The sequence below is a fragment of the Sorex fumeus genome, unplaced genomic scaffold (assembly GCF_029834395.1).
Source record: "Sorex fumeus unplaced genomic scaffold, SorFum_2.1 ptg000065l, whole genome shotgun sequence".
In the NCBI taxonomy this organism is placed as follows: domain Eukaryota; kingdom Metazoa; phylum Chordata; class Mammalia; order Eulipotyphla; family Soricidae; genus Sorex; species Sorex fumeus.
Window position 1 is genome coordinate 4,298,093 of NW_026606122.1, and position 15,075 is coordinate 4,313,167.

Below are 15,075 nucleotides of genomic sequence, written 5' to 3' on the forward strand. Positions count from 1 at the left end.
TCAAAGGATTAACTTATTCATTCACCTGTTCAAAACAATCTGTTTATTATTGATCTATCCCTCCATAGAACCTCCCTCACATTGAGAAGTGAGGCATAACATGGGGCCTGAAATCTTTGGTCCTCCTCATTTAGGGACTTAAGTGGGGGGTGGGCAGCATCACTCAGTCAGAACTGGTGTGGCCAGCTGAACACTGCAGAAAGGGCACCTAGAATACGCCCACGAAGGTGGCCACACCCAGCAGGGTGATTGGCAAGCTGTAAGACAAATGCTCCAGAAAAAGCACTGTAACCTCATGGGGGCTGGGAGTTTTGTAGGGACAGAGGGGAGTTATTTCAACAGAGGTGTCATTTGCAGGGTCCAGAGAAAAGGGAAGAGAGTTCACCTACACGGGTCCATCAGCAGGGTCTGCAAATGAGGCAAAGAGAGAATGCATTGACTGAATGCACATGCCCAGCCGCAGTGATAATACAGCAGGTAATGCACTTGCTTTGCACACAGCCAACCCAGTTTCAATCCCAGACACCCCATGTGATCCTCCAAGCTCCGCCATAAGTGATTCCTGAGTGCAGAGCCAGGAGTAACCCCTGAGCATTGCTGGGTGTGTCCCTAAAACAAACAAATCAAAAACACTTATGCTTAGGAGTACTTCTTGGCACTAAAGCCATGATTACAAAACAAGGGACAAAATTTGCCTTTGCATGCCTTGAGAGATACTTTTTCTTCTCTTCAGACCTGTCAGCACCCCTTCCCCTACACACACACACACACATTTACCAGTAGGGGCTGCAGTGTGTCTTTTCTGCCACAAGGGGAAGGTGAGATAGGCTTCATAGCCAAAGAGGACAGTAACCCACAGACCCATTACCTAAACAACACCTAAAAGACACTTTCTTCTCTTCAGACCTGCCAGCACCCCTCCCCCTAAACACACACACACACACACACACATATTTACCAGTAGGGGCTGCAGTGTGTCTTTGCTGCCACAAGGGGAAGGTGACATAGGCATCATAGCCAAAGAGGACAGTAGCCAACAGACCCAATACCTACAAGACAGGAAATAGGTGGGCTGGTAAGACTCCTCAGCCTGCCTCCCACATCCCTGCATCACCACTACCAGTGACTGCCTGCCACATCCAGAGATGGTGATTAAAGTCCCAGAGGGTCTAAGGAAAGGCCAGGAGACAGGACCTGATTCATCCTGCTACCCCCTCTCCCCAAGACCCTCTCTGAACTTCTCAACAGTGAACAGCAACCTGCTAGCACCATTCATGCTGTATGTTTAAGACAAAATTCTAACACATGGGAGTGTGTTGACAAAGGTCCTTGTGCCAGAGTAGGGGCTGGCGCCTTGACAACAGTAAATGATGATAAGCTTGAGAAGTAAACTAGGGACTGAGCCAGGCTTTCCTGCAGATTCTGAAGACTGGCGTGACCTGCTGTGCATTACACACTTTCTCCCAGCAAAAGAGACAGCCTTGGGACCTTCAAAACCCTCTCACTTACCCCTGCAACAATTTTGGAATTGTTTCCTTTCTCAACAAGGACAACTATAGAGGTGATCAGGTAGAGGATGGCCGCTATAAGGGTTCGGAAGAAATCCTGCAAGGCATAGGGAGTAAAGAGAAGTCAGAATCCCAGGTTTAGGAAGACCATCCCAAGGACCTGGGCCCCTTGCCACCCTCTTCAGCCCCTTTCTCACACTCCAAGGCCAGTTGATGAACTGTATCTTGGTGTGCAGATCACACATGTAGATAACAAAAAAGATAGCAGCAAGGATCATCTCAACCACGGACAGGGAGGAGTATCCTGGTGTAGAGGCGCTGAAGCAAATCAGAATCACCAGGCACAAAATCTGGAAGGAAGGGGCCGGAGACACAGAACATAAAGGGTTAAGGCATTTGTCTTCCATGCAGCCAATAATGCAGATAGGCCACCGAGCACTGCCAGGAGTGAACCCTAAGCTCAGAGCCTGAGCCCCAGGCCTCACCCCGTCCCAAATATGCAATATGACCCAAAATAGATGTCCTTCAATGGATTCCCAGGGTTGAGAGGAATGGTTTAAACAAGGGGTCTTGGGGGCGGGAGCAATAGTATAGCGGGTATGGCTCTTTCCTTGCACAGTGCCAACCTAGGTTCAATTCCAGCATCCCATATAGTTCCCTGAGTACAGAACCAGGAATAACCCCTGAGCATTGCTGGGTGTGGCCTCAATATCTAAATAAAAAACAAGGGATCTTGAAATTTGATGCCTACTAGTACTGCAAAGACGATTAATAATAGTAATTGCTAAACATTTTCTCTGTACTAACCGTGGTTGCAAACATGGTTTGTTGGTTTGGGTTTTATGGGGGTGGAGGGGCACACCCAGCAGTGCTTCTGGCTCGGGACTCAGGGGTCACTCCTCCCTGCAGTGCTAAGGGACTATGTGGAGCCCAAGCCTCCCACTCATAGAACACATGCTGCAACCTTTCGAACTATGTTCCCAGCCCAGTACATTACTTAAAAACCATATTTAGGGGAGGCAGTGATAGTACACGGGTAGGGTGCTTGCCTAGCATACAGCTGACAGGGTTTGATCCCCGGCAACCTATATGGTCCTCTGAGCCCACCAGGAGTGATCCCTGAGTGCAGAGCCAGGAGTAAGTCCTGAGTAGCGCTGGGTGTGGCCCCCAAACCAAAAAATATTTGGGGGGTTGGGGAGATGGCTCAGAGGGTTGCAGTGCATAAGGGAGATCAGGATTAGATCCCTGATACCACATGGTCCCCCCAAAACCATCAGGATCCCCACGACCCCTCAGCACCAGCTGGATGTGGCCCATACACACAAAAATTGCAAATCAAAAAAGCAAAAGAAACAATTGTGTAAGTAATTACTTAATCATTATAACAACTTAGTAGGCGGGGTAATATTACTTTCTTTTATAGATGAGAAAAATGCACATAGAGGTGAAGTGACCGATCCACAGTAATACTAGCTAGTAAAGTGCAGCCTTGAGTATCTCCGTTTCCCCCTTTTCCCTTTTAGGAGAGGGGTGGCCCGCGGGGAGTGGCGCGGCCAGGTGTTTCTTGAGCAGTTCGGGCTTGGACTGGGCAGGACGTGCGGTTCCCCCGGCAACCTCTTTGGGAAGCGCAGAGTGACACGGGAGGGGCAGGGCTCCGTTAAAGGCGCTGAACCTCTTTACAAGTGACTCAAAGGCAGCGTTCCCTGGAACAAGGGCGGAAAAGCGCGGCTGGGAGGGCGAAGGACCTCCCCCGCCCACCAACAGGAGAGCTGGCGCAGGGCGGGACACCCCACCGCCGGGTTGGGGGGGCCCCACCCCACCAGGCCCCGCCCCTGGGCGCAGGGCCAGCCCGCCCGCCAGTGCCCAGACCATGCCACACCCTGCCTCCGGGGGCCCCCCAACACCTCCCTGGTCCTTGGTACCCCTTCAAAAATCCACCGATGAGTACACGACGTGTTCCTCCACGCGGCCCCCTCGAGAGTCTTTGTGCGTATGGGCCCTTTTCGCTCACCTCGTGGGCTAGCAGCTCCCAACCACATTCTCCAAACTCCACTGATTCTCCGTGCGCCTCTGTGCCTCCACCCCTAACCCACTCACCCCCACTCCACTGCCGAGCGCCCTCCCGAGCCACGAGCCTAGCTCACCCGGGGCGGCCGAGCACTGCCAGGTTCAGCCGCCCCCGCCCCCTTTTTCCCCTGGCCTTTGCCCACCCGCCAGACCCGGAAAGCTCACAATCTCAGCAAAGAGGAGAATTCCCTTTCGGGTGCGCCAAAAGCTGGTGCAGGCAGCCCAGCAGCCGGGGGCTGAGAAGCGCTCAGAATCCGCCATGGCGTGCGCGGGAGTCCCTAGGGGTGTGGAGGAGCTGCTGGCCTGCTAGTGGGTTCGAGGACGCTGCACAGCCAGCCGAGCTGCCCGCCGTCTGGCCGGGAAGGGGGCCCCGGGGCAAAGGAGGGAGTGAATCACCGCGCCGAGCAGAAGCGGGCGGGGCCGGAGGGGGCCGGGCCAGGTGGCTGCCGCCCCGGAAGCCCCCTGGCCCCGCCCGCTAAGGAGTCTCTTAGCCCCACGCACCGTACCCCGTACCCCCCACTCTCACACACAACCGCGGTATCGGCACCAGTCTTTGGGACTTCTTGGTAGTTTTGGGTACCTTGCGCGATCATGAGGGAAACCCTTACTTTTTCAGAATACAGATGCCCCGAAGCCCTGCACCCTGCCTCCTTTCCCCCCTTACACACAGCCCCGGTACCCCATCTCTGGGTGCACAGGTTTTTGGGACTTCTTGGTAGTTTGGGATACCATGAGCGATCATGGGGAGAGTCCTCGCTTTTTCAGAATACAAATACGGCCAGGACTCTGCTTCAACTCAAAAGCACAGGGTGAGACTGGGAAAGAGTGGCACCGTTTCTTTAGCTGTCAAAAGAAAAGAAAGAACAAAGCAACAAACAAAAGAAACAACCAAGGTTATGGCTAAAGCCAGATAACGTTGCCAAAATTAATTTGGAAATTTTGGATTTGAGACATTTTCCCACGCGCAGAGATGGTTTCTGACTTAACACTTTCATCCTGCAGGGTGTGAGATGGCTTTTTGTCCCCTACCCACTGTTGTGTGTGTGTGTGTGTGTGTTTTACTTTTAAAATTCATCTTTCCTCTGGAAAAGTTGTGGATAAGCAAGAAATTAAAAGTGTTCCTCAATGGACCAGGTAAGCTTTTGTAACCACACGGGGCTCACTCACTGGGGAGGAAAACTGTGGTATCCAGAGTTTTTTTTGACTAACGAGTTGCACTTAAAGGATGACTTGTGGAAGAAATGTAGCAGTAGTGGGAGGAATGAGACAGTGCTGGCTCAAAGGGAGAGAAAGAATAGGGCCTGGTGCACATCAGGCAGTCAGTAAGTGGGTGGGGGTTATTAACAGGGCCCAAGTCAGGAGTCTCCTCTGTTATGCAATCCTCAGGGAGTCTTGGGCTGCAGTGCTGGGACTGGTTCCCTGGTTCTAAGCAGAGGAACTGGTGAGCACAGCAGCCCCAAGTGAGAAACAATGAAGAAGCCCATGTCTATTTCTTGATGGCATTTAGAGATGAGAAAAAGGTTCCAGGAGTGCCAGACTGGATGGGGGATCCAAGCTTCCATTTCAAGTGTTACCCCAGACAAGTGATTTCTCCTGACTCAGCCTCAGTTTCTGCAGTTAAGAGGGCCATCTGGACACAGGAGTCATGCACTCCCACAAAATGTACTGAGGAACACACTGGGAGTGTTGCCAGAATAGACATCAGGGCCTCCCTTGATTTTATTACTTTTATTTTAATTTTGGTTTTGGGGGTCCACACCTAGCATTGTTCAGGTCTTTCTCCTGCCTATGTGTTCAGAGATTACTCCTGGTGGGGCTCTAAAGACCCTATGGGGTTCCAGGGATCATGATTGGCCACGAGCTAGGCAAGCACCATAGCCTCTGTACTATTTTTCTGGTCCTGATTTATTTTTATTTTGAGATCCTGCTTGGTGGTACTTGGGGTTTACTCCTGGCTCAGTGCTCAAGGGAGATGCAGTGCTGGCCTCCAGCATGCAAAACATGTGATCTAGCCCCTGGAACTATCTCCCTGGCGACCAGGCCCCCTTGAAAACAGCCATCCCTCCTCCTCCTTTAACTTCAGGTTGTTGAAGGATTGGAAAGTAAAAGATGATACGTGCATACGTATTCCTACAGTGCTGTATGCTTTCCAACTCTTTGAGGAGATATCTGTGTTTCTCCGGCAAAAAAAGCTGCCCCATACCAGGGCCTTTGCACTTGGCTGTTCCCGCTTCGGTTAGTGCCTTTTCCCCAGCTCATTAGACATCTGGCTTTTGGCCAGTCAGGCCCAAGCTTGAATGTTAGGTCTCCAAAAAGACCAGCAGGTTATTATTTCCCCCAATGCAACCTCCTTTGGCTATATTCACTCACTTCTCTTTCAAATTTGTGTTCATTGGCCTGTGTTTTCTGGTTTCCTTCTGCCCCCTACAACATCAGTCACATAAGAACTGAAATCTTTGTTTTGTTCTGGTATCTGCCCAGTACCTATCACAGTGCAAGATAAACAGTTGGGCCTCAATCAGTGCATGTCAGCTGCAAGGACGCTAAAGAGGGTAGGGGAGGAAATCTTGCCACTGAGGAAATCTTGCCACTCCAAGCGATTCATACTCTTTGGGTCTGCACTTCGCTCCATTCATTGTGAAACGGACAGATGAAGATTAAATAGATGTGTAACCAGATGGAAAGAGAGTTCAAGCAAATCTAGTGTCAGGGATAGGTCTAAGTAAATGGTGGCTGGGTTTCTATTATTAGCCTCCTGGGTGTGACTGTGTTTATAGGACGGGGCTCTGGTGCCCTTTTTTGACTTCCATAGCGCCCCACCCGCCCCAGACTCTGAGTCAGGGTAGCTGTGCCCATTTATCTCTTCACCTCTTTATAGCCCAATTCACAATAGGGCTGGGCTGAGTACTGTCCTGTCTCTGTACCTTTTCACTTAACTCCGCCTCCACGAGACCCCTCCCCAAAGCGATAACTCTCCTTAAGGGCTGAGGGTTGCCCTTTTCAACCCAGCTGCCGGTTCTTGACTGCAGCTTCCTTCATTTGGAGGAGGGAGGGGGGCTGGGGCCAAAGGGTTCCGGATGTGGTGACAAGTGAAGGTGACTGGACATTTCTGTTTTCTTTTGGTTTGGGGACCACACTAGGCGATGCTGGCGGTTACTATTGACTCTGCACCAGGACCTAGTCCTGGAGGTGCTCGGGGAACCATATGGAATGCCCGGGATCGAACCCAAGTCGTCCCCGTGCAAGGCAAGCACTCTATCCACTGTGCTATTGCTCCGGCCCTGACTGGACATTTCTGACCTCGGTCAGCACCTGCTTTGGGGCTACCCAGGGTGCAAGTCCCGCCAGCCACGTGAGGCCCAGATCAGGGGCTCTCTCTGCTCGCTTGATGGAGGAAGCTCAGGTCCCTCCTAGGACCCGGCACGCCCAGCTCATGGCGTGTGCACACAAGCCCAGTCGCTGTTCCTTTCCATCTAGGGAAAAGGGGGTGTGGCCCCAAAGTTCTAACAGCCCTTCCATAGCCGGCCCGCTGACTCACACCTCCCCGGCTCCGCCCCGGGGTGGGGAGGGGGAGAACGGTCCAGGGCCTCAGCCCGTGCCCTATGGGTGGCAGAGTACACACCAGCGAAAGCTAGCCCAGCAAGCCGGAAGCGAGAGACCGCAGGCATCGGCGGAAGAAAGCCTCCGCTTTGCTTTTTTCTAGCCTGGCGATGCGGTTGTCAGACGAGGGTCTGTACGGTTCCGGAGCCAGGACCGCGGGCATAACTGATTCACCCCCCCGCCCCCCCCCCCACGCTATCACCACTCATCCCTGCCCCGAAACCCGCCTAGTAGCGATCTGTGAGCCCAGCCCGTCCCCCACTCCCAAAAGTGACTCGAATGAATGGGGGAAAGCAGCAGGCATGGGCGCAGAGATAAACAGAGGTCCCCTGAGAAAGCACTCGCTCTCTGGGGGCGTGGGGAAAAAACGCCACGGAGTTAAGCAGGTGGCAAAAAAAGAGATCCTCCCCGAAACCGAATCGACCCACCCCATCCAGTATGAAGTAGACTCTGGGGCCCCACCCGGACTAGAGCACTTGGCAAGTCTGGACGTGATCAAACTTTTATTACCTCCCCGGCCTGAAACAAGAAGTGCAGGGCTGGCGGGTCTGGGAGGCCCTATCACCGGGGCCACGAGCCCCCCTCCCCCACTGCTAGGCTACACAGCGTTGGGTTGGGGGAGCTAGGAATCTATTCCACATTGGGCAGAACTGGGCGGGGCCCCGCCATCGGTGGACACTCAGTGCCTCCGTCTTCCGGCTGCCCTCTCCAGTGCCAGCTGTGCTGCGCCTGAGACCCCTAGGGTCCTGGAGAGCCGTTCCTCGCTCGGCACTAGCCAGGGTCCTGGAGAACTGGGGGTTCGGTCGTCGTTGGGTTCCTTTGTGCTGCGCTCCGCAAGAAGAACCTTGGGACCATGGGCGGCCCACTCTGGGCTACGCTCCTGGCTGCCCCCATGTTGGGGCATCCGGTGGACTCCGGGGTGTTGAAATGCAGAGGCGCGGGCGCTGCGAGACCTCAAGACCTCCGGTACCCCTGCTTCAGGGCTGTGACCTGGGGAAAGCAAGACTGCTGATTAGACTGGTTGTAGAGTGGGCAAGAGGAGGCAAGGGGATTTGGCCTCCAAAACCCCAAGAACCACAGGCGTGTTCTCTCCTTTGCGAAGACTCCTATCAGGGACCCACATTACCCTTTAAGGACTCCCTACTATGCCTTTCCGGAAAGCCCTGCCCCTTCCATGACACAATCTCTCAAAGCCATTTCTCAATCTACCATGGAATTGAACCCTGGCCTTCATTGCAAGCCCCGAACCTCCTACTATCTAGGATGCTCCCTCCTTTTTCTTTTTGTTTTGTGGCCACACCTGGGGATGTTTCAGGGGTTACTCCTGGCTCTGCACTCAGGAATCACTCCTGATGGTGCTTGGGGACCATATGGGATGCCGGGATTGAGCCCAGGTGAGCTACGTGCAAAGCAAATGCCCTGCCTTCTACACTACTTCTCCAGACCCCATTTACGCTCCCTCTTTTCAACCCACTGCCCTCACCTCCCAGGGCTTTCTTAAGGAACCCTCTCTTTCAGAAATAGACCCTACCTTCTGCATCCCTATCCATTCCCTCTCCAGTTATACCCCCTCTAGTATAACATTGATTTGTCCTTTCTGACTTGCCACAAGGAGTTTAGGTTTATTGTGTTACTCCCATCACAGTGCTCCCATACCTCTGTGTATTTGTAACCTCTTTTTTTTGCTTTTTGGGTCACACCTGGATATGCACAGGGGTTACTCCTGGCTCTTCGCTCAGGAATCATTCCTGGCAGTGCTTGGGGACCATATGGGATGCTGCGAATCGAACCCGGGTCGGCCGCGTGCAAGGCAAATGCCCTACCCGCTGTGCTATCACTCTAGCCCCTGTAACCTCTTTCTTTGTGCTCTGCTTCCCCAGCCCGTCAATCACCTTTATCTCCTAATCAGACTCTATTAACTTGTAAATATTGCTTTTCTCTTCTCCTTAAGTCCTTCACATAATTAATTTAGAGCAATGTCCTTTTTGTATGGACACAGGAAGACAGTTAATGCTATGCTTTTGTAATTTGGGAGTTAATTGACTCTGAATGATATTCACTCCTGGGCATCTGTTCTCAGTTGCCTCAGTTGCCCTTACTTCCTAGATTCCCCCAAAGCAGGGTCCCAACCAGTGACTGGATGGACCCAGGTCAAATTGTGAGCTACCCTGGTATCAAAATGGGCCAGGCCAAAGCACCATTATACTTAACTATAAGTGAAGAGCATGGTCATGGACAAATTCTGTCATGATCCAAAAAGTAACATCTAGATTAGGACCCTACTAGGATTAGGAAAGATTAATCTGGCCTGAGCACTGTAGTCTGAGATTATAACGAGATGTCCCTAGGAGAGACACCCTACAAGCTTAATGTATCTCTTACTGTGTCCATACAAAATAACTAATATTAAGAAGTAGAATTAAGATGTTAATTAAGATGTTAAGTTATTGGACTAAGGAAAGGAGAAAAACCCGTAAATGACATTTTGCCCTTGAGCCTGATCTGAGATCAGAAAGGGCTTTGATATGTTGATTGTGCTACTGAGACTGAGGTGTGGTTGCTACCCCCAATGCTGGGGAGATGGAGAGAGACTAGAGAGAGACCAGGGCAGCGAGTTGGAGTGTGGAGAGATGAGCAAGGGAGACAGGAGGAGACAGGAATGAGGGGCAGTGTGAGACTGGAATTGGGGGCATAATGAGACTGGAGAGAATGGAACAAATGGCAACTGGTCACCAACCAGCCTGGCCCTAGTTTCCTCCTTCATATACAAAAAGAACATTGCTCTGAATTAACTATATGAAGGACTTAAGGAGAAGAGAAAAGCAATACTTACAAGTTAATAGAGTCTGATTAGGAGATAAAGGTGATTGCGTGTTGGGGAAGCAGAGCACAAAGAATGAGGTTACAAATACACAGAGGTATGGGAGCACTGTGGTGGGAGTAACACAATAAACCTAACTCCTTGTGGCAAGGCAGAAAGGACAAATCAATGTTATCTTACACCCTCTCTTATACACCCTTGGGCCTCCTTAGTCTTTTCCCTGAAGACCAAGGCTCTCCCTTTGTTTTTTCTTGTTTATTTTTTAGGGGGGTAACACTCAGTGGTGATTAGTGCTTTCTCCGAGCTTTGTGCTCAGGGATCAATCCTGGCAGGGTTCAGGTGACTATACAAGAGATGGAATGGCCTGTGGGTGCAAGGCAAGCACCTTAATCTCTGTACTAACTCTCCGCCCTCACTTAACTTTCTAAATACTCTGTACCTCACTTCTCCCCTTGTATAGTAGCACTGTCCTCCCATTGTTCATCGATTTTGCTCAAGCATGCCCAGTAACGTCTCCATTGTGAGACTTGTTGTTCCTGTGTTTGGCATATCGAATACTTCACAGGTAGCTTGCCAGGCTTTGCCGTGCGGGCAAGATACTCTTGGTAGTTTGCTAGGTTCACTGAGAGGGGCGGAGGAATCGAACCTGGGTCAGCCTTGCCAATAGCGTGCAAGGCAAATGCCCTACCACTGTGCTATCACTCCAGCCTTTGCTCTTCTCTCCCCTTAAGTGCCATTAAAGCTCCCCTGTTAAAGACGCAGTCAGATTCCAGTCTGAGATCCTGCCCCTCCATCCCTGCTTTGGAGACAACAAAGACCCCTCACAGACACCATCCCCTTACCCTCTCCACAAAACCAAACACCTCTTCCCACTGAGGACCCCAGCATTTGCACTCTGACACGGTCTCCTTTCCCTCCATCTCCTCGCTCCATCCCCCCTGGGAAATCCACCTTCTGCTTTATGATGCATTGGCACTGCCTCTGGCTTGCCAGCTTGGGTCTCACGAGGCCTTCGGATCATGAGGCAAAGCCGGGGGCCACATGCACGAATCCGCTCCACAGCCTGGGCAAGGGTGAGGCCCTGAGTTGACACTCCATTGATGTGAAGGACAAGGTCACCTACCTGTAGAAATATAAGGCTTAGGGACTGGAGAGATAGTACGGTGGGTAGGGCACTTCCCTTGCATGTGGCTGACCCAAGTTCAATCCCTGGCATCCCATGTGGTCCTCCAAGCTCTGCCAGAAGTGATTTCTGAGTGCAGAAGCAGGAGTAAGCCCTGAGCATTGCCAGGTATACCCCCTCCTCCAAAAACTATCAAAAATGCAAGGGTCATAGTTATGGAAGGAAGAACAGAAATTGCACCCAGAACAAAAGATAGTAAGACAAGAACAGGGCTAGCAATATTCTGTAGAGGTGGAAGACAATGACTCACCTGTAACTGACCAGAGCGCTGGGCCGGTCCGCCCTTCAGCAGCCCACGGATAGCCAGTTCAGCACTTCTTGAAGCATCACTGCCCCCACTTAATGTGAAGCCAAAGCCCATAGAGCTGCGAAATAGCTCTACAGTGAACTGATCAGAGGCCTGAAGTAACTTGGAAGCAGCCACCTGAGACATCCTCAAAGCACTTGCTTGAGGCAATGTCATAGCAGATGTCTGGGGCAACTTTGATGAAGCACTGTGTACCTTACCCTGCTTCATTAGATGCGGAGCAATAAGAGGATCCACGGTCTCTGGCCGATGATGCTGATGGAGTAAAGATACAAGTGTATATACATCGCCAGTCTCCAGGCCCTGCAACCTCAATTAGGAGAAAAAAGATGGTACCTGGGCCTGGGGTTGCACAAAAGGAGTCTTAGGCAAACGATTGTCGGTGACCTCTATTTCTGCAGAATCCATCATAGGAAAAGCTATGGAAGGAAAGAGGTAGGAGGGGTTCTGCATGAAAACAGTTAAAGAGCCAAACCTGAGTTGATATTTTATCTTCACTGTCCCCCTTGAGTCTAGAAGGCACTGAGAACTTGGTACCTACTGGACTTGACTTTGCTTAGAGAGTAACTGTTTTCAACCATTTACTATCTTAGAGAGTAATCCGGGTTCCTGCTATTTGAATGATCATCTAGACCCTCTTCTCAGTCTAATATCACATAGACCCCATTGCCTCAATAACACCCTAGACCCACACTTGAAACTGCCACTGAAGCATTCAGCTATCCATCATTCCAAGTCTTCCCTTCCAATCAGTTATATATCCCATTTGCACCTACCCTCAATTTGTTTCTAGATAACACAACATTGAAGAGCATACCAGGACAGCCTGTTACCACAGTGCCTGTCCTCAACAATTCCAGACTTTGGCCAGAGAGATATTACAGCATGTGGGATGTTTGTGTTGCATGTGACCCACCCAGGTTCGATCGCTGGCATCCCACATGGCCCCTTGAGCAATACCAAGAATTCCTGAGCATCCCTGGGTGTGAACAAAAGAGCCCAAAGGAAAAAACACCATAGGCCCTGCCTCTTAAGATATGCCATTGGTGGTGAGATTGGTGTGGGAACATTGAATGTCTGTAACAAATTTGCTCTGTAAACAACAGTGGTTAAATAAAGTGGGGAAAAACTTTTTAAATGCTATTGATGCTGGGAAAGTAGCTCAATGGTAGAGCACTTGCATTTAATGTATGAAGCCGAAAGTTGGATTCCCCGGCACCGCAAAAGAAAAAAAAAAGCGGGCATCTGGACAGCTCAATGGGCTGGAGCATCTGCTCCGCCTGCAGGAGCCCGAAATCAATCCGCAGCGACCCGCCAGCACGGAGCCTGGATTGGACCCTGAGAAACCCCAGGTGTGAACATCTCCAAAAGTAACAAAATTAAGTACTCTCCATGAATCTTCTAACATTCACCAACAAACAATAACCATGCTGGTGTCACCTCCTAGAGGAATACTTTCAGAAAACTCCAGGGACCCACCCACTGTCATCTCGCTCCAAGCCCCGCCCAGGAGAGGAAGGCACAGCCCCCCTTCCACCACCTCCGAACAGGGCTCCCCACCGCCCCCGAGGAGGCCCCGCCCCATCACTCACCCTCCTTGGGGCGCAGGCGCAGCGTAGTGCCTGCCCTGCGCACCAGCAGCGCCACGTCGTTCGCCGCTCGGGCCGCCAGGGGGCGCGCGTCCAGACGCGCCAGGAGCTGGCGGGCGCTGGGGCGGCCGCTGCGGTGGGCGTTGGGGTGGCCGTGCCGCCGGAGGCCGTGGCCTGCGCAGGCAGAAGAAAACTGGGGGTCAGCGCCGTCGCTCTGCCTGCAACAGCTCTCGCGGCCCCCTCCGAAGCCGGAGACCCGGAAGTACCCCTCAGCGACCCGGAGACCTCCCACCCCTCCCCCGAGAGTTCCGGAGGTCGCCCCTGGCCCCGCTCCTCTCCCGCCACCCCCGACCGTCACCCGCGTCCCCGTCGAACCCCAGAGCCCCAACCACGTCCCTGGAGAGAGCGCCTCGCCCCATCCATCCCTGCACACCTCCGCACACGCTGGGAACAGCTCCGGAGCCTCCCACTGCCCCCAGCCCTCCCGCGCTATTCGGTCTCGCCCACCGTGGAGAGACCCTGGTCCCCGCAACAGCGAGAGCAACCCCGGTTCCCGCACAGGTCCCCACGCCACAAGAGCGGGCGCCCCTGCAGACAGCCCGGGTCCGCCTGATGGCGCAGGTAACTGGCCCGCGCAGCTATGGCCCCAGGAGCCCCGCCGCCCTCACGTCCCCCGAGAGCCGGAGGGCCGGGGTTCGCCGGGACCCGGGCAGAAATCCCCCGGAACCTCCCGGACACTCGTAGAACCCCTGGCATGGGACGCAGCACGGGGCCGCCGCAGCTGCGGGGGCGGGGGGCGCCCCAGCCCTGCTCGGGGTGCGGGGTCTCTGCCCCCGCGGTGACACCGAGGCTGTGGGCTCTTTGTTCCCCCCCGCGGGAGGGGACGGCGAGAGGCGCAGCGGCGGTGCCCGGCGTGGGGGAATCCGCGCCCACCCCCTGCTCCCCGCCGCTACCTCCGCGGGTGGCCCTGGGGTCGCTGGCGCCCCCCGCGCGCCGCTCCATGGCCGCCAGGGGCCGGTGACGCAGGCGGCCCGTTCGCTGGGCGGCGCGGGGCGCTGTGGCCTGGGACACACCGAGCCCAGCCACCCGCGCCCGGGCTCTGCGCCCCGCGGCGCCGTGACCTACCTGGCCGACCACAAGGAGGCCTGGCCGCGGGGGCCCGCGCCGGCCATTGGCCTCGCTCAGCCGCTTGCGCTGCCTCTGCTCCCGCGGCCCGGGCCGGCCTCCTCTTTCCACCGGGGGTGGGGGGGGGGGTGCTGTAGCCCACGTGGACACGGGGCGCTCGAGGCCGCCGGGGGTGACCGACCCACCGCGGCCCCGACCGCTCCCCGGCTAGTCGAACCCAGCCCGCGAGCCTGGAGCCCCCGCTGCCCGCAGCTGCCCACGCCCCGCACACAGCCCGCACACGGGGGCGGGGGGCACGCGCGTGGGAACGGTGACCGGACACCGATCCCCGGGGAACAGGTGGCTCCGGGAGGACTGGGTCACCTGGGGAGCCTTTGGTGCCCTGAGCAGACGATTGGGGAGGGGCTGGGCTCAACAGCCGGGAAGGGCCGGTCGCTGCGGGGGAGGAGAGGGGCCCCAACTTTGGAGACTTTCGATTTTTGTTTTGTTTTGTTCCCGGGCCACACCTGGCCACACTCAGGCCTTACTCCTGGCTCTGCACTCAGGAATCGCTCCTGGAGGTGCTCAGGGAAGCCGGGCATCGAACCCTGCTGGCGAACAAGCCAGGCTTGTTGTCCCTCTGGACTATCATTCTGTCCCTGAAGACTTTTGGAAGGGTTTGAGCAGGTGCCAGCCTGTGACCTGGACAGAAGAGGCCCCTGCGGGATTTGAAAGGGGGGAGAGGTGTCTGGGGACAGAAGTCCCAAGGGTGTGTGCGTGTCTTGGGGTGGGGCGGCTGCTTTGGGCACTGAGCTGCTTCTGCAATGGCGTAGGGGTGTATGTGCGAGCCAACTGTGGGCACCCCCGTGTGCGAGGGGCACCTGAGGGGTCAGGCA

The 15,075-nt window shown here is 54.1% G+C and overlaps 2 protein-coding genes across 2 annotated transcripts; both read right to left on the minus strand.

The window, feature by feature from the left end:
• Positions 1-17: 17 nt before the first annotated feature.
• PLP2 (proteolipid protein 2) lies at positions 18-4,035 on the minus strand. The gene is made up of 5 exons (XM_056128606.1): positions 3,741-4,035; positions 1,706-1,858; positions 1,510-1,605; positions 959-1,049; positions 18-408 (listed from the first exon to the last, which is right to left on the minus strand). Exons 1-5 carry the CDS (start codon positions 3,834-3,836, stop codon positions 386-388), a joined length of 459 nt encoding a protein of 152 aa, XP_055984581.1. The 5' UTR covers positions 3,837-4,035; the 3' UTR covers positions 18-385.
• Positions 4,036-7,663: 3,628 nt separating this feature from the next.
• MAGIX (MAGI family member, X-linked) lies at positions 7,664-14,153 on the minus strand. The gene is made up of 6 exons (XM_056128607.1): positions 14,029-14,153; positions 13,079-13,249; positions 11,823-11,905; positions 11,430-11,741; positions 10,948-11,119; positions 7,664-8,165 (listed from the first exon to the last, which is right to left on the minus strand). Exons 1-6 carry the CDS (start codon positions 14,075-14,077, stop codon positions 7,855-7,857), a joined length of 1,098 nt encoding a protein of 365 aa, XP_055984582.1. The 5' UTR covers positions 14,078-14,153; the 3' UTR covers positions 7,664-7,854.
• Positions 14,154-15,075: the final 922 nt, after the last annotated feature.

Bases quoted from the DNA above. Each gene is read 5' to 3' on its own strand.
- PLP2 (XM_056128606.1), bottom strand. From the start codon at position 3,836: ATGGCGGATTCTGAGCGCTTCTCAGCCCCCGGCTGCTGGGCTGCCTGC. The intron at 1,859-3,740 runs GTGAGCTTTCCG...CCTTCCTTCCAG, and splicing joins TTCTCCTCTTTGCTGAGATT to ATTTTGTGCCTGGTGATTCT. The intron at 409-958 runs GTAAATATGTGT...CCTCATTTGCAG, and splicing joins ACACACTGCAGCCCCTACTG to ACCCTGCTGATGGACCCGTG.
- MAGIX (XM_056128607.1), bottom strand. From the start codon at position 14,077: ATGGAGCGGCGCGCGGGGGGCGCCAGCGACCCCAGGGCCACCCGCGGA. The intron at 11,906-13,078 runs GTGAGTGATGGG...TTCCTTCCATAG, and splicing joins GCGCCTGCGCCCCAAGGAGG to CTTTTCCTATGATGGATTCT. The intron at 11,742-11,822 runs GTACCATCTTTT...TTACTCCATCAG, and splicing joins TTGTGCAACCCCAGGCCCAG to CATCATCGGCCAGAGACCGT.